Consider the following 18,657-nt stretch of genomic DNA (forward strand, 5'->3'; position numbering starts at 1 on the left):
TCGGGGAAAAGCATTTCCAAGTCCCTGTTTCCACTATTCTAGCTGTAGCACGTTCCCTTACAACGGCTGCTGCTTTACGAGCAATTGCGATTGGATCGATCAACCGATTGAGCTCTAGCAATTCTCTATTTGCATGCTGCGACTGATCTGTACGTGCTCCGCGCAACCGAGTGATGTATTGAAATGGGTTCGATAAGATCCAAACTAAAGCGAATGTTTGGTCGGTCTCGCAGGGCAAATGGGATGACTTATCTCAGTAGCTGTGGTTGTGTGTTGTGAGCTGCTCAATCTGGCTCAATACCTTCGGTAATTTATTTCAATTCGGTTTAGCTAAATATTCCCTACCAACATTTCGTACTTATCGGTGATAGATGCTGTCAGATCCGTTGGGGATGGATGACAGCTGATGGTGAAGGAACGACGGTCCCAGTGTCTCAGAAGCACATGATACATATCCAGCATTCGTGCAAACGTGCCACAGAAAACAGCTTGACGGTCGTGTTGACATACCAACTTTATATTTGCAAACACAAATTCATCTAGCTGCAGCTGCACGGGAGTGCAGCGAGGGTCTGCAAGCGTACTATCGTTATAGCAAGCTTAAATTGAATGGGTATAAGCAGGATTTCAGCTTGCTTGTACAGCACGATCAAGCAATGTGGGTCGGTGAGGCAGAGTAAGGTTTTAAATTTGTACAGCACAAGATTGGCAAATGGCAAATGGGAACTTTACCAGTATCATACACAAACACACACACATCTAAACGAACTGAAATGAATCTGGCGATAATCGACACTCGTTGACCGAATGGAGAATGTCTTCAAAGGTTGCCAGGTTCGAGCGCTTCCAGAAAACCAATCCCAGCCAGCACTTGAAGGGTCGATGATTACGGATATCTCTCAGCTGGCTTCGTTCGGGGTCGGTGTTGACATGTGGTCCTGGGTGGACCATTTATTTTCCGGAGCCCGGGCCTGCAGAAACCCGGCCCAGGTCACCGGCGAGGTGTCGACCGAAATCCGTTACCGATCCCTCGAAGCAATCGATCGATTGAAAGATAAAACAAAACGATAAACACATCTTGTTGCCCGATAGACCGTGTGCTTATGTGTGTGTTATCCCCGTTGAGCATCTCTCGCTTCCTTCCTGATGGAATGGTTCTGTTGTTACAGTGCAACCCCCTCGGGAGGTTTCGATACGCCCCGGCGAAAAGCGTACGGCTGGATGGATAGAAAATGGAAAATAAACTGTACATCAAATTGAAATCAAGCCTCCGAACGATGCTCTCGGCCCCACGATTGGATGTTTGATTTGTGAAACAGTTTGCACGCGTTCCATTTCTCCTGCTAAACGTTTAAATAGCGCCTGAATGTGGATTGTACACTGCACAATAGAATTATTGGATTTTCATTCAGTAAAATAACGATTTGTAAACGTGAAGCTCTAGAAAACTTTACATAGGATTTGACTGAAATTCTTGATTTTTTTTATAAACCCACGGACTCTCGATTTATGCAGACATCTTCCGCTACACACTCTCATAAGGTGGAACAGAGTAAATAGAAATATGACTAACAAAATGAGACTGCCAGCATATCATGGAAATCATGCACAATATGCCATGCAAGACGATGAAGATTTTATTCCCCACCCTAAGGAAAATCAAAATTCACAGTGCTCGTCTTCCTCTGTCTGCATCAACCACCCAAGCGCGCAAGGACACAGATACAGCTTTTCGCAAAACAAACTACATCTAAGATCACAGACAGCAAGGCAAAATAAAAGCACCTTGCACAAACACAGCCGACCGGCAGGCGGCCAACGTTGCCCCAACAGAATGAACCTCCGGTGAAGGGTCGTTTCTTTACATTTTTTTCCTCGTAGGTAAATAAAAAGTTTCACTAGTGTAAAACGAAAGGGAGAAAAATGCTCACCATCAACCTCCCACTGGGAGCGGACGAGCGGAGAATAAAGCAAATAATAAAATCTTGAATAAATCACTACTTTACATGCACTTGCTTGCTGTGCAAGGGGAGAAACACTTTCTTGGCCTCCGTTCGTCCGACCGTGGTGTCCGTGAATTCCGAAAGCGGGCCAGTCGGAGTTGGCTAGATTCTTAAGTCAGTGCAGTAAACTTTGTAATCGTCAGCGTTGCTCATGTCACTTGCTTGGTGCGTTTGTCTGTCCGCACACCTTGCATAGTTTTCCAATCATCCGAAGGGAAACTGATAAAAATGTAAAGCGCAACCGGAAGTTAGTCGAAGTAAAGACACCTGCAATCAACTTGTCCTTTCACAGAGCCAGTAGAGCGTTGCTTGAACGCGGATCTAAACCATAAATACATTTACCGACAAAACGGTGCCAGGCTAATAGTAACCACCCCTGCCATGTTTCAAGTGATATTTTACTGAACGTTTCACGCGTGGCACGCTATCGTGCTCCGCTTCGTGCATGAGCGACCGTACGCCTCCATCGCATGCACTGCAGCTGTAGTACAAAGTACCATGCGCGTCCATGCATTCGATTTATCCAACAGCCGGCAAGCCACACACATGCCCACATTCGCACACTATTAAGCTGTCAAATAAGCTTTGAAGCACATTTGATAGTTTTCAATTTCGCCCAACCATCCTGCGCCGTACAGTACTGCCACTACCGTGCTGCCGTTATCGGTGGCCGGCGAATGGCTCGCTGGTCAGTAGCAACCAGCGCGTACCAGTACTGTATAAGCATAAAATGTTGTGTCCGGTAGTAGCCAACAAACATCAGCTTCCCATGTATGTGTGCAAGATCGATTCGGCACTGGGAAAACTGTGGGTTCTGCAATGTGCATATGTGTACAATCGAACCGACTGGTACCGTGGCTTGAATGCAGCTAACTTTTTCCTAGCACGTAGCTGCAGGGAAGGGGCCCGAAATCGAACCCAATTCAGAGCTACGAGGTCAACAAAAGCAACACCGGGCTAAAGTGCTGCACAGACTGCAGCAAAATTAAAACAATTTCCAATCGATTGATCAGTGTTGATGCTTTTCATAAGCGAGCCTGCGAACGGCGATTGCGTATCGAGCAAACATCGCACATTTGCCGGCTCGCTCAAAGTTTGTAATCCGTTTAATCAATCCTTTTATTGAAGTGTATTTAGCCAAAACGGTGAATAAAATTAAACGTTAACTTTGACTCTTGGGCAGACGGGATAGACTGTGCGTTTTTTGTCGACATGATTCCTCTTAATTGATTGCAAGACAATTAAAAAAATAAACGTTACGGCAATTTAATCAATTTCAATCTAACGCCATGGCTTACAATACTTCAATTGAATGACCAATGTTCAAATACTCCTCATTTTTCAGAGGCACAATAGCAAGAAGTTTGGAGAAAAACTTTTTAGATGATCAAACTTTTCACGATGCTCAAGTTTGCTGCATCGATTGCAGGAACATTCTATTAAGCTTGCTCCATTGCATTCCATTTTGGCTAGCGTAAAGATTAAACTGATATATTTCATTTGAGTTTTTCCACCCATCCCTCCATCTCATTCATTGAATGTCGGTTGGCAAGGAATAATTGCAAGGATTAATGTATTTCATACACTATCCAGTCATTTTTCAATGCTCCCTCTCTCTCGCGCGCGCGTCTGGTTCACAAAACATAACACAATGGAAGTAACATAATTTAATTTGTATTTACACTTTACATAATTCAAATATATCCCAATCTATTACCGATCGTTCCCACTCGATCAGTGCCAAGACTTACAAATTCGCCCCGATTCGCAAGCAATTGCCATTATGTGGTGCCGTAAATCGTGCTTTAACACACCTGTAGCACAAATCCCAGGGCACACATTTGTCATAATCAGGCAGAACCGCGTAAAACCACAAGCCGGCAGCAGGACGCAACCGCAATCATACTCCATCCTTTCCCCCCGTGTCCCATTCTTCCTACCAAAACCCCTTTCCAGTGAGTTGTTCTGAAGAGAAAACGAACCCGTACAAGCCCCGCGAGGAGGGTGGGGGGCAAAATTCCCGGAAATACGCCACAAACGCAATCGGAAGAAAATCGGCTAGAAATCTCAGCAAATGGATTGGCCGGGAATTGGTGGCTGAGGCTTCTGCTTTTTTTATTCGCCCTGTTTTTTTTTTTCTCCCAGCCCCCCTTCATTGCTCCCGTTAGTCGTGGGTCGTTTTTCTTCATTTCTTGCCGATCCAATTTTTAAAAAAGGTGAAAGGGATAGAGCGAAACAGAACCAACAACAAAAAAAAGAAGCTCGCCCTTCTTTCCGTTCCAACAGAAGCACGATGAACAGTTTACCTTCCACCACGGTATAAGCGGCTAAGGATGCAAAGGTAAAGGGAACCTTCACTCTCGACCGGGTGCGTTTTTCTGACACGGGAGCGCTAAAAATATGATGGCAGCAATGAGATGGGGTAATTTCCGGTTTGCTTCTTTTTTATTTTTCATACAAAATCATCCCCATTGCTGTTTCCCTCCCTGCCCCGTTTGCCCGTAAGCGAACGGGCAGCTTATTTCTTCCTTTGTCTATCATCACCCTCTGGAGATTGAGCAATATTTGCTTCCTGGTGGGATTAGGGATGGTTTCAACGAACCCCGTCTTATCCTAAAAACTCGGGACAACCTGCAATGAAACTGATGGCTGTCTGTAATAGCAGTGAGATGGTTTAAAGAGGAAGCATAGCTTTGGTGTTTCCTTTTCGTCTCCACTTTACGCAACACATACAACAAGTAAGTGCGCATTGGACAGACGAGAGTCGATAGGTAAGCAGGGCACCATTCCAATGGTTTCTGCCTTTTCACAGGAATCACAACGTCTTCCTTCACTATGAACAACACTCTCCGTAAACTCAGCTATTGGCATTGCTACTTCAGGCCTGCAGTCTTCACTCTTTCGGTTTAGACACTTTCGCATCCGCGGGTGCTACCTTCTCACAGAAAATAACTTCCATTTACGATTGTTTGCGTTCGAAGCGAACGGATGAAAGCGTATTTCTGTCCAATTGAGAAGAGAGAAAATTACCTCCAAGACTATCATCTGTAGAGTGCAATCGCAGCACAAGCCTAATGAGGGTTAGAGTGTTAATCATAAAAATTCCCTTTTTATCAGCTTTTAGCATAATTTGAATATGCTTTTTTGCTGTTCTTTTTTAATTTAAAATATCGATTATTTTTGTTTCTTGCGTTTAAACAAGCGAAAAAAGAACTCCCACTAACCTTTTCCCAGACAGATGGTCCTCACAAGACATAGTCCATCTGTATCCGTGTATCATAAAGTTCGATAGGATATTTCACTGCAACAAAGGGTGGAAATTCTTTCAGTAGTTTTCTCTCCCACAGTGAGCAAACAACACTTGAGCAGAAAAGCACAGAGATAACTTCTGATTCCGTCCAGCGAGCCCTATCAACTTACACTCACATGAGAGGAGGTGAGCTTTCTGCCAACAACAAACTTTGACCAAATCCCACTTCAATCGGGAATACTTTTCTTCTGCAACAATCCGCAGCTATCAGTAAGTCAGCTGCCTTCTCGACTTGTAGGAAGAAAAGTGGAAAAATCATTCTACAGAGTTCACCGGGTCAGAGCACCATACCTAAAAAGGATAACAGTATTGTCTGTGCCCTGATGTGTACTGCTTAATGCTACCCGATGCTGAATCCCGTGTACTCCACCGGGACTACATGAAACAGAAGTGGAAAAGTTTAGAAGCGCAGAAAATAAAACACACAGCAATAGTTCTGCCATTGCAAGAAAGCATCCGTCCCCCCCAATTGACCATATGAAAGTGAAGATCATATCGAAACTTTTATCGTAATGCAAGCATCACGTTCACCATTTCCCTCGCACTGATCGTAAACTACCGCCACCGTCACGGGCCACACTTTTTCAGTGTGGGGGCGAAAAAACAACACGAAAGAAATTGGAAAATCTCTAAACAATCATCCCAACTGCATGGGGCACAATGGCAAAACCCCTTGCAACAACAACAAAATTCCCAACCCCATGTGTGCATGATATCTCGATTATTGGAACTGTTGTTCTGGGTGTAAATTTATGCTGCAATCCACAGCCCTTCCTGCGAGCAATTTTCTTCGCCGTATTGAATGTGCACACCAAGTTCGCCCATAAAACGCCGTACTTTAGCACGAATTGAACGTCAAGGATGTGCACGGTAAAACATCCGATATTATGAACCATTTACGTCAACACCTCGATAACACGCGTACAGGATGTTGCTTTAGAAAAGAGTGGTGGAGGTAGGAAAGCTCCAACACGAATCGTGAGCATATAGAGTTTAAAAAAAAGAAGTTTGCTCGTTCTGGAGGTATAAACGAAGCAAAGGTATTTAAAACAAACAAAGTCAAACAAAAAAAACGAAACACTCTCATGAAAAACACACATACACCACCTTCTTCTCTTCCCCCGTGCCCAGCTGCCAATCAAACCGTGGTGCCCCAAGAGCGAACGCATATAAATAACACGACGTTGAGATTTTATCTGCCCTTTTGCTGCTACTGGCACGCCATACTCCCGGAACAACATCGAAGTACCAACCGCCTAAACGAATGTGTATACGTGTGTGTTGCGTTCGTAACCGTTCGTGACGCTAAAATCGTGGTTAAATTTATTGCAAATCGAATTTTGCTTCCCAAAAGCCTCTGCGCTCTCCTGCACCACCATTTCCGAGGAAATGTGTGCCCTCACCCGAGGTGAAAGGATTTTGCGTGCGAAGGACAACAAATTTTCTTATCTTAAACGGTCGTCTAGGTTGGCGTGGCTGGGGAAAAAAACACGGGACACGATTTATTGGCGCAAAAGGAGTGGAGCTGGATCGGTGACCTGGTGAAAGTGGTTTCAAATTTTTGGGGACACAAATTATCGAACCATTGGCCGAGGTTAGAAGAGAATGAGGTCAGATTTGGCCTGGGATAACACATGAAAATTGATAGGTTATTAGATAAGCAGGAATGTTGTTGACGCTTTTCGAACACATTGTTTTTATTTCATATCTGCAAACAGTCTCATTATCTACTTCCTCGCACAAACACGACAATTTCACGGCAGTTGATAGGCGTTCCATTACATAGTGTCATCGTGGCACAATCATGCTCTCCCTCGGTCAAATGTAGTTGTTTCCCATTCCTAGTTCCGACGGGATTTGAATCCCTCCCTACTCAACTCACGGTCACTACTGTTTGCTCTCTGACTCGTCGCTTTCTTCCCGTGGATAAGGTTAATTACATTCCACCGAGGCAACGCCAGCATGCATGCTAATATAATGTGCATTCACCTCGACACTTCAGGGACACACACACACACAATGCTTGGGATCGAAATGGTTCATTTAACCGGACGGTCACCTTGAGCAACTGTGCCTGCTCTAGCACGTGTATGCATGTGAAAGAACAGCGACGGGCGGTGGGGATTGAATTCCGTTCCGGAGATATTCACCATGAAAGATCGAGCACAACCGCTCGCCCCCGGAGATGGTAATTTCATTATCCGTCCTCTAATTAGTGCGCGTTTCATTTTACTTTCATGACAATTTAATTTGATCTTGCACCATAATGAAGTCAAACTGACACCTTCACTGCCACCCGGAGCGGAACGGAGGCGCTTGGGTTGGAAATTATTTTTTCTCAACGCGGGGCTAGTTCGCGTTACCAGAGCTGGGATACAAATTTTCCTCGTAAGTACCGCTCTTGGAAAACAACGTATTCATTAACACAGCCAGCCGATCCGGAGAAAGCACTGCAGCTCACACATTCCATGCTCGGCTATATTCAGCTTTCTGGAGAAAAGAGCATCAACGATTAAACCATTTCTAGGAGCGAGTGATTCTGCAAAATAATCGAATCATTTGCGCTGTGGCAGGTGAGTGCTCAATTCACTGTTTACATAAATCCTGCCATAATGTTGCCCGAGACTCGTAAGTAACCGTTCTTGGAACTGTTGTTGACGTGCTTTAATCTTGCGAAAAATTAATTCTTTTCACATCACTCCACAATATCTTTGCGGCCAATTGCACCGCACCAACTGCTGGGACAAGAAGCCGGGAGATGGTGCAAAATCCCGCAAGCGCATCACACAACTGGCGAAGATGCCGCAGCTCCGATTGGCTCCCCACATCTACCAGTTTTCTCACACCACGTCGTGCTTTTCTGCTTTCCCTCTTTTTCCAGAAAACCGCTGCATAGAGCTCCACTCACCGGATGGCATCCATTCGTGCATCTTGCGAGCGATGGATCCACAGGAAGCGACCACATGGTTCAACGCGCTGCACTCCGCCATCGGCAAGAGCACTCAGAAGGCGCTGCTGGACGCCAACCGGGCCCTGGTATCGATCATCGGCGAGCTGAAGCACATCGGCTGGCTGAGTCGGCGGAGCGGTGGTGAGCAGGTGAGTACACACACACACACACACACACACACACACACACACAGGAGCACAGCGAAAACCGGCCCCAACTCACAGGCACTCGCTGCTTTGGTGCGCCTGGTGGGTAGGCTATCAGTACAGCAGCTGGCCGTGCGTTGCACAACACTCGGCTGCACACACAGCGCCGTTATTGGGTTGGAGAGCCGTCGAAGATGTTTTGTTCACATTGGTGGACTTGTGTTTGTTTCGCACAGATCCGCGGAGAGCGCATTATTTCGCCCCACCCAACAACCCAACACCGCAGGCTGCTCTCGCCGGCGAAGGTTTCCAAAACCCTCAAACCGCATCGGGGCAGCAGAAGCATTTCGGACAGACAGCGCACATGTACAGACACGCGCTACAGCTTCTGCTGGAAAGTTTAATTATGCTGCCCTGTTTTAATTGGACACCCGTTGCACGGTACCGGAAGTGCAGCGTATTATTGTGTGTTTTTTTTTGCTTTGCTTTGCATGATGTGCAAACGCAAAAAGTTCCCTAATTAAATGGTTTGCTTTTCGGCGGAACCGTTGAGAGGTGTTGGGCATGCTGATAGTGTTTACGTATGTGGGACACTCTCTAATTGAGCATCAATTTTTCGGCACTTTATCAAGCACCCTGTTTATCATCAAAATGGGTCATGGAATTTGAGTTTTTTTTTTCTTCTATTTGTTTGTGAGCTGTCATTAATTCTCCAACATTCCAAGCATAACCACAACACATCGACCCGCACCTAAAATACCTTAAGAATTCCTTGCCCTAAAACTTATCCCTTGCTACATTTCAATCGAGCTGTCGTTCATTATCGGCTCCAGTGACTGTGATGTCCGTTGCAATCAGCTCGGAATGTGCACCATTTGCACTTCGACTTCGATTGCGGGGCTGGGGGTTCAGGATTACTGCACGGAAAATCGAGCCCTCCCGGGTGCAAGTATGAAAACGAAAATGCCTTCGGCTAAAAAGGAGAGAAAACAACCAGTACCTTTAACCACAATTGTGTACACCAATCAACAAACGAATCGGATTGGGTGTGGAACTTGTTTCCCCTTGCAATGCTTGGTCCCGTATTCTAGGATGGCTTAGAAGAGGAGGAGCACCCCAACGGAAAGGGTGTGTGTGTGGAGCATGGAAACTCATCAACTTTTATCTCTGCCTTTATTCGACCATCGTCGTTTCGAGCAAAGTTTTCATTTCGTTTGGCCCTTTTCTTATGTGCTCGTTTTTCTCACTGTTTTTTAACACATACCCCTTTTTTGCTTCATATTCCGTTTTCATTTTCTTCTCCCCAGAACGGACGCTCCAGCTCGGAAAGCTCCGACGAACTGGACAAATGGCAATCGATTTTCGTGGCAGTAACCGATCGAGAGCTGCGGTAAGTAAAGACCATCCGTGCCGTGCCGTGTCTCACCTCACTTGTCCGCTTGTCACGTTTGTCTTCGGGATTTTATGCTTGTCTATACCTTCCCGCTCCCTCTCCGATCCTTCTACATCTTTTCCTTTTTCCTTCCATCCAATCGTTCGAGTTTGTTTGGCGGTCGTCGGTAGAATGGAGAGTAAATTGAAACCAGCAGCCAGAAAGACGGACTTTCAGCGTGTCCCTTGCGAGAAAGTTTTCCAGCCCAGCCCAGCCCAGCCCAGCCCAGCCCAGCCCGGCGTACATTACTTGGATTTGCTGCACTTTTGTTCGTTCCCATAATGGACGTATTACTGAACCGAACAGGAAAGGCACATAAAACATACTCACTGTGCACAGCACCATGCGGGAAAAGAACGATGAATGTACCGCATATCGTCTCAGGTTTTCTCTGTCACTTTTCACCACACCCCGTTATGGTCACACACACACACGCTCTGGATGGTCGGAAATATATCTTCCACGTGGCGCTGGCATTCACTAAAACTTCTGCAGCCAAACCATCGCCCATGAAGATAATGTCCAGATGATTGTTTGTGGCTGTTTCGGACTGTTTCTTCCTCCCAGTGTACGCCACTTTAAGCTGGCTGGACACCGGGTGCCAGATTGATCAGCTGTTGGCTTTCCTGGTTGCTTTAAGAGCTTCAAATTCGCTACAATCGGACATCGAGTTCCACATCTCCACAACTTTTTTGCTTCTTTTCACATAAAGTAATTACACTTTAATGGATTAAAATATTATGAATGCTTACAATACGCAACCATTGTTCGGCTCAGTGCGCCCAAACCAAACTGTTACCATCACTACCGGTTAATGTTATGATAAGTAGCGGAAAGACTTTGTCCAACTTTTACCCTTTTCCCGATGCCCGACGCCCGATGAAACCAAAATCACGTTTCCGTATGGCTAGGGAAAAACTTTGACCAAACACACATCGGTCGGAGCGGTTTTGCTCAAGACGCGGAAGCGATCCGTGACCTCCTCAGTGTACAGGAGAGCGGGCCAGGAGTCGTGGGCCCACTCCGTGACGGACGGAATAACGCATGCTTTTAGCCCGAAAGTTGATCCCTCGCGTTTGTTTGAGCGGTGGCTCCATTAAGCGTCTTGGGCTAGAACGTTTCTTCGCATGAAATCCGTTTTACCCATTGCCGTACGGTGCGGCAGTTTGAAGTCGGCTTCCAAAAGTCGATGATTCTTCGGACGCAGAACTTTGTCTTTGGCTGGCACGCTGCAAGACTGAGGTGGGAAAGTTCGTTGCTCACTCGGTCAGGTAGAAGCAGGCAGTAGAAGCGTGGGAGCTAGGTGAAACGGTGTACTGCAGTCCGAAAAGTCACGAACACAATCTTCCGCGTACAAACCGAAGAACCGAGCAAACTTAACCGTACACACAAAACAACACATGTCTTGGCTCGTTTAGAACACTCTCTTCCCCTGGGTACTGAAACTAACACAAGTCGAACACAAATCAAGGGTTTTGGTGAGGGGGGAGGGGGGAGAGCGCGATTCACGCCACTAGCCGACGGCTAGGAATCGAGTTTTCACCACCAAGTTTGGCCACGATTTCCCGAAACATTGATATGCGCCCGACGCGCAAAGACAAACTCCTGCATGTGCGTCAGTGTACCACGGGCGCACGTACCGACTTTTATCTAGCGCTTATCACGCTTTTCATTCTCCTCGCCCACCCACACCTTCTCCTCCCTCGCCGTGGTAGATATTTGTTTGCCGGGAAACTGGCTGTACGATAAATTACGCATAAAATCTTGCGGTTAATAAATGTTGCATGTAGCGTGGAAGAGCAAGGCGACCCAACGGTGAAACAATCCCATAATGGAGGAGGTACGGGCGGCGGTTGTAACATTTGTAATTTTACAAATACCTTTTTCCGAATCGCGTTCTACTGACTGTTGCCCCCTGCTCGAAGTGAAGGCAACGGTGGGAAGATGTACTTCCCAACCGACTTGTACGATCCTTCCGACCGTTGTCATCGATTCCAAGCTCGCTACCGCTAGGAGGAAATGAAAATTTACATCCCTTTCGGCATGTGGGTAAGCCAGTGCGAAATCTAACCGGTTGTGGAACACAGCTTTCGTATTGCCAACATCGGCGGATGGTGGTACTGGCAAAGGCTTGTTGCTTTCAAAGTAAATCCAATTACTCATTCCCTGTTTGGGGTGGTGTAGTAAAAGGGTGAAACAAAGTTCCGTTGTATGTTTTGCAACGCTTGGTAATGTTTCACGATTTTATAGTTGGGTGCCTCTGTGTCTCAAAAAATATTTGAAAAAAAGAGCCTAAAATAACGACAATAGGAAACGCAATTTCTAAAACACATTTAGAAAGTCAAACTATCGTGAATTTAACTATTGAAGTACTAATTCAACAAACATGGTCAACAAAGCAATGCTCAGCCTCAGTTACCAACTACTGGCACGCGACGAGCTCCTCTAGGGACGTTTCTCAGTTTTGCCCGGTTTGTGTTTTACCTCCTAAAGACTCATCGTTCTGCTCGAATGCGAATCAGCGTTTCCAGATTGGACAAACATTCATTTGCTTCCATCTTGATAACGCCGACTGTCGGTGTGTGCGGTTGCGAAAGGATGAAATCGTAATTGTCCACAATGGCCACAAGTTGATGCAAGGGAGACGGTGGCGCCTTCCAAGCTTGAGCAATCGCACGTAACGCACTTTCGTATCTTCATTGCAAAGGACGTCACCACAAAACTCCAACCACACATACACACAACTGTATGTACACATCTTCCAATCTCGACAGACACGAGGGAAGGTTCAGCTGTCAGCTTGATTAAGGAACCTCGGGATCAAGCATGTCTAAACTAATATAAATTCGGGGAATGTAGTTGGCACACCACGACACCAGTCAAAGGGATGGTCCGTTGGTGGTGCAGTCGTAAAAGATAATGGTGCTTCTCCGCCCTACCGTACCGAGGTTCTGGAGCAGATCAAATTGAAAGCTAGCTAGCCAGCATCGAAACCGAACCGAAGGAATGATTAATTTGATTTACCTCCTTTTCTGTGAACCTCCTCCGCTCAGGCACACACATACGACCTCCCCCTGCATTCTCGGTACGCATCCTTGGGTAATGGAATGAACCGAAGCATTTCGAGACGCATCCTTCTCAGTCGGCCCTTGCACTTGAATGGATTTCTAATTGACCAACGAAATGGAACTTGTTTGATGCCATACCGGCGACCGGGAATGTCACAATCTCGAGGAATTCCGGTGGCCAAATGTCTTAAGCCATGAATCGAACCCTTGAAGGTATTGGAAAATTGGATCCTGATGTTTGATAATTAATATACGATCGAATGGTACACGAAGCTGGAATGTCATTCTGAGTTAATTACTAGAATGCAGGCGAGGTTTAGTATTGGGAGTTCTTTCGATTTCAATTGGAACATAATAGCCTAACAAACGATCTTTGCTGCTCGAATATTAATAAGAAACATTTCATACTTCAACATTCACTCGCTAGCAGCAACCTAAACAACCCAAACTATTCGTTCGCTACGTAAATATGACCTGATTCCAATCAACAACCGTTTACACGAATCAAAACCATACAAACACTCACTCTCACTCCCTTGGAAAGCAAAATTAAGAACCTACACAACCTGTCGGGAAATTTCTTACCACGCTCAAACCGCCACCTCCAATCAAGAGACACGGTTCGGGGTCGGGACTGTACTAAATCACGTAATCTGAAACCTTCCTGTCGGCTGCGGAAAGTTTGTCGTGCAAACGGTGCGATAAATTGCCATCCGAGAGGTTTTTGGTTGAATTTACGAATCCCTTCTTCGATCATTCGCCTAACGGGTGCGCAAGCTATCAGGTGTGATTTCGTACCGCAGCGATGATGCCGTGTGAGATCGTCGGTTGGGGACAAATAAATCCCGCGCCCATCCAGCGAACGAAAAGGGACCCACTCACCTTAAACGGTTTGCGATAATGAAGGTGCCGAGAACGGAATGGTGCGAATGAATAATCAAATATGTAAATATGTTTCCACCAAACAGCACTCGCTCCTACTATTGCGAGTTGTCACCTTGGAAGGGACACATTTCGAGAAGAAAGATGGAAAATCAATCGCGTATAAGCTCACAAGAAATGTTCACCTGGAAAAAATGGATGTTTAATGATGGAGAAACAATCTCGGTTCTGCCTCATTCTAGTAAGATGGTTGAAATAAAATAGAATACTTATAAGAAAATAATTCATAATCTTATCAGTCCGTTTACTGCGCACATTGTGTTGCTCTATTGCAAAATAGATTCATTTCAAACACAATGAGCTTCAAAAGTACCTGTAAATGGTACTCATCGAACACCTGGCAGGTTGGGCTGGCCATCCATCGTCCATCGTGCAACGCTGCCGACTGTCGTAAATCGCATCCCGACACTCTATCTCTGCAAAATGCTATCATTCCATCTACTTGCTCACTGTTCTTCAGATTGCATTCAATGCATTTCGGCTGGACAGTCGCAAGCACTCTACGGACGAAGAAGGCAGCATTTTGTCTGCCTTGCGTACCCGCCTGTAAGAGCTTAATTATCGTCAAAGAAAAGCAAACAAAAAAGGACATTCAAGTACCATCCATCTAAGAAGCAGCAGCGGGTACGTCTCGGCAGAAGTTTCATTCGAGATAAGGAACGTAGCGAGAAGGAGCATTTTTCAACCAGCTTTTCACCATCACACACACACACACACACACAAAATGCCGGAGCTTCTCTGCCGAATGCTTCCTTAATTACTGTCAACACAAGTATTTTGTTTTGTTTAAGTTTCGGATGACTTCTTTTATGTTGCGCGCACAAACACTCCTTTCGCGCTCCGTCGTCTCCGGTGGGCTTCGACCAGACCGTTTGCCGGTGAACACTTAAATTGCATGCCGCTACATCGTGTGGACATTTGTACATTTCGGGGGAAGCTCGCTTTTCCGCCTTTTTTCCCCCCCATTCGATTGCTGTGCTTGTGTGAATTGCTTTCTGCTAATGTTTCGCTCCAGCCCGGTGCTACTTACAACGCTGGCTGGCAAAGTGTAATGAGAATGCAATTCGTAGGAAAACGCTTTACAAAAAAAACAAGGTTTTTCGGCATTGAGCGAGGGCTGCCATAAGCGGAGAAACGGTGCTGAGTAAATGTTGACCGTTTCATGCACTCTTGTACTTGTACTGGCGCGGTGGCGCCTAGACTTTCATCTTCACCCGTATCTGTTTACCTTTTACCCTGGCGCAAGGGAAGTACCCTCCACGCACCAGGAAGCATCGTTTTTGTTGCTTCATTTGCTTCATTTTTATCTTCACCCTTTTATCGACTACGGCAACGACGAAAACCAGCTCCGTGCAAACACAACGAGCACCAAAAACTCAACCTGCTGGCGGAAGGGCATGCTGGAAAAATTCCGTGACGGTTTTTTTGTTCCTCCGCCCAAAATGGACCCGCCATCAAACCAGTTGCAGCGGCATTTAACGTTGTGCTTCACCTTTGCCCACGATATATTTACTGATTTTTTTCTTCCACTGTTTTTGATGCTACTTTTTCGTTCTAAGAAAAATCCTTGATAGGTGGCCGAGGGCTTGCGGAGGCGGAATCTAATCTTGAAATAATTTCGCCTCCACTCTCATTTTCTCCCATGTCCTCCAGGGCAAATTGAAATATTGCAAGCACCAAGCTCATTACGAAGAAGCTAGTCGAGCGATAGAGAGAGAAAGAGACGCATAGACAGACTCGTGCAGGTTGCCGGTTCCTTTCTGTTGACCGTTGCTTTTGTCGCTACGCTTATCAAATGCTGTCCTTTTGTTTGGTTAGACATTGTGTCCAGTTTAAGGGGGGTGACAGAAGGATGAGGATGTTTTGTATGCTTTCACTCCTATTGTTCTCTGGACTTTGTCTCGCGTTGGTGTATCCCCTGCCCCATCGTACCCGGGAGGGGTCCGTTACTTTTCCCTTGCCAGTTTTGTTTGTTTTTATTTTTGTGTTGAATATTTTCCTTGCCCCAATCCTAACGCATACAATGTTGCTTCACGTTTTGTTTTTTTTTCCCACATTTTCCAATGTTTTTCTTTTGTTCCTGGTTTTTCTGTACATACACATTATTATTATTATTATTATTATTTTCCACTTTACACACGCGCGTTCCGTAAACCTTTGCACCAACCGAATGCGGATGTTTCGCCATTGTTCGTTCCATGTACCGCGACGGCAGCCTGTACGAAAGTGCACCCTGGTCGGTAGAGGCGTGGAGCAGACCGTTCGAAAGCTGTCCCCTGGTGGCCACCCGCTTAGCCGGTGCGGGCAACACATCAACCGTCGGTTCCAACTCGGTAAGTACACCCACGGCGCACAGTATTTTTGCTCTGTTTGTTCTGCTGCTCTACGCAACAGCGCCATTTTCTGTGTTCGGCCATTTTCATCATTTTATTTGGCTTTTTTCTCCTTCTCTCTCTCTCTCTCTCTCTCTCTCTCTCTCTCTCTCTCTCTCTCTCTCTCTCTCTCTCTCTCCTCTTCACTTTCGTGTATCTTCCTTAGAGCACCCACTCGAGCGTGTTCTGCATCCGGTGCGGTACGACACGGGGCGTCGTTAGCCATTGGCTGCGGTCCGAGACGAACCGGGACATGGCGGCGTGGGCGCGCGTGCTGGTGCAAGGCTGCCACAATGCCATCATCTGTCAGCGAGAGTTTTCCTTCCGCTGTCTCTTTCAGGTGAGTAGCAGCGGGACAAGCGTTGCCGTTTAAATCCACTATAATCAAGCTGAGTGCGCTGCGTATTGCATGCCTTTAGGCGCTGATAGAGAGTTCATGAACATAATCGGATCCTAAAACCGATCGGCATTGAAATGAATTCGACTGAATCATAACAATTCATTCCCCTAATGATTGCACTTATTTTGCGTTACTAGCTTCGATCTTTAAACGCCCAGCTCACACTCCCGCATCGAACAAAATTGATCCGATCCTGTATCATTCTGATAGGCCGCGCTTCATTCGTTCTCATTGCACCCGACTCCGCTCCTGTAAACTGTAAACGAATATTGAAAGCGCTGCTATCATGTTCCACTAAGCGTGCACAGCCGACACCTCGCACTGGGCTCCCACCAACGAGGCTAATCGTTACATAAAGCGTGATCGATTTTGCTTTAATTCCTCGCTACCCGATCCACGTTCGCGTGGCATGCTTCCAACGCTTTATCAACCGACGGTTTAATTAAAATGCTCGCCTTCATCCCAACCGAAAACCCCCGGGCCGGCACTACACAACAGTAACTACACCTTAATCCCAAATGCCCTCAGCAATATCAAAACGGATGAGTGTGTGTGTGTGTATGGCAAAAGAGAAAGCGAGAGAGTGAGAGAGAGTGAAAGCTAGAGAGATAGTTTTTAGCGCGAACGAAAAAGGAACCGTGTTTCATGCGTAAAGCTTCGGGTAGAATAGCTACGCTGGATTTGTTGGCACAACTGACCGTGTTGCTTGCTCGCGAGCCACTTTATTGACACGAGCCACATTTAGTTCGCCAATGTTTTGAGAAGCACGGCGCAAAACCATCACCACGCGGCCGCCATTGGCGTACCGTACACCGGGCACCCGGAGGTTGAAGCTATCGAGCCATTGTTTTTTTTTTTATTCCCTACCACTACCCAAGCTAATCGGCCGTTTCCGTTCTGCTCGGTTTGAGAATCGTTGGCTGCTGCCTCCACCTACCCCTCTTCAAGGCTGGAACCGTGCGTGGCAACGAGTGTTGCAATTTCCGCCGAGCGGGATTAAAATCCCGGAATCGAATTTCGCGTTAGCGCACGGTGCCGGGGGATCGGTTATTAATTGGCAAACGGGAGCGGTGGGAATCGTGCGAGCTTTCGATTGGCTTCCTTTTGCCTCATTCATTGGCATCGTGTGTACCGGTACCACAATTTGGTCTACCGTTCTGGCCTTAAGTAGTTCCACCCCGGCAAACTCCATTCCACCAGCGTGAAACGAGAATGTAGAGGGCAAGAGAACATTTCTCGCATTACAACCACTGCTGCTGCTGCTGCTGTTGGAAGGCTATTTTTGGAACAGTTTTGCCTGGTGCCTGGGCCGTTGGTGGTGAGATGCAGATTGCACACCAACCGTGTACGCCGTGCGTGGGTGAGAAGGAGTGCAGTCAATTTAGCGGAACCTCATCCACCGGTGCTGTCCGTGACTAAAGCGATTACGCGGGGGTGACAAAATACGACAGCTAATCGAACCAATAATTGGAATTCGGGTAGCGCACCAGGTGCGTTGCGGCGAGGTGAACGGGATTAACAGTGCCACCCTCGGTGGATGAAGGGCTCCGATCCGATGATGTTTTGGTGACAGTTTTCATCATACATTCATGCACACACACTCACCGCCATATAGTCATGTAATCTAGACGATTTTTTCCATCAGGAAAAAGAAGAAAATGCACACACAATATTCTTTCAATTACGTCTTTGCTCTGCCTCGATTCCACAGGGACGCCCTTGTCAATTAATCGTGCACCTGGACCGTGGATTTACGCTGCTAGACAGCGGGCTTGGTCCGGCTTCGAAAGCCCTCTGGACATTCCCATTCGACAAGCTGAAAGGCTCGGCCGACGATGGCAACAAGCTGCTGTACCTTGACTTCTCCGGCACGGAGGACGGTGCGGAACTGGTAAGTCGCCCTCAATGGTCTCCACGGCCCAACAACCACCAGCGAATAGCAGCCATGGTATCTCGCACTAAGGATGTGTGATTCTCGGCACTAACATTTCAAATCTTTCTTCCCCTCTCCCCTCCTTTGTGTATCCCTACCCT

At 46.5% G+C, this 18,657-nt stretch overlaps 1 protein-coding gene across 5 annotated transcripts in view; it reads left to right on the forward strand.

The window, feature by feature from the left end:
- The window catches only part of LOC120955532 (beta-1-syntrophin), a 100,108-nt gene that overhangs the window by 77,102 nt on the left and 4,349 nt on the right, over window positions 1-18,657 (forward strand). For all 5 annotated transcript variants that reach the window (XM_040376485.2, XM_040376486.2, XM_040376490.2 and 2 more), the window contains exons 7-11: window positions 8,195-8,412; window positions 9,717-9,799; window positions 16,067-16,184; window positions 16,390-16,563; window positions 18,335-18,514. In XM_040376485.2, coding sequence (XP_040232419.2) covers window positions 8,195-8,412; window positions 9,717-9,799; window positions 16,067-16,184; window positions 16,390-16,563; window positions 18,335-18,514 — 773 coding nt within the window. The remainder of the gene's footprint in view (window positions 1-8,194; window positions 8,413-9,716; window positions 9,800-16,066; window positions 16,185-16,389; window positions 16,564-18,334; window positions 18,515-18,657) is intronic.

The sequence above is a fragment of the Anopheles coluzzii genome, chromosome 3 (genome assembly GCF_943734685.1).
Source record: "Anopheles coluzzii chromosome 3, AcolN3, whole genome shotgun sequence".
NCBI lineage: Eukaryota > Metazoa > Arthropoda > Insecta > Diptera > Culicidae > Anopheles > Anopheles coluzzii.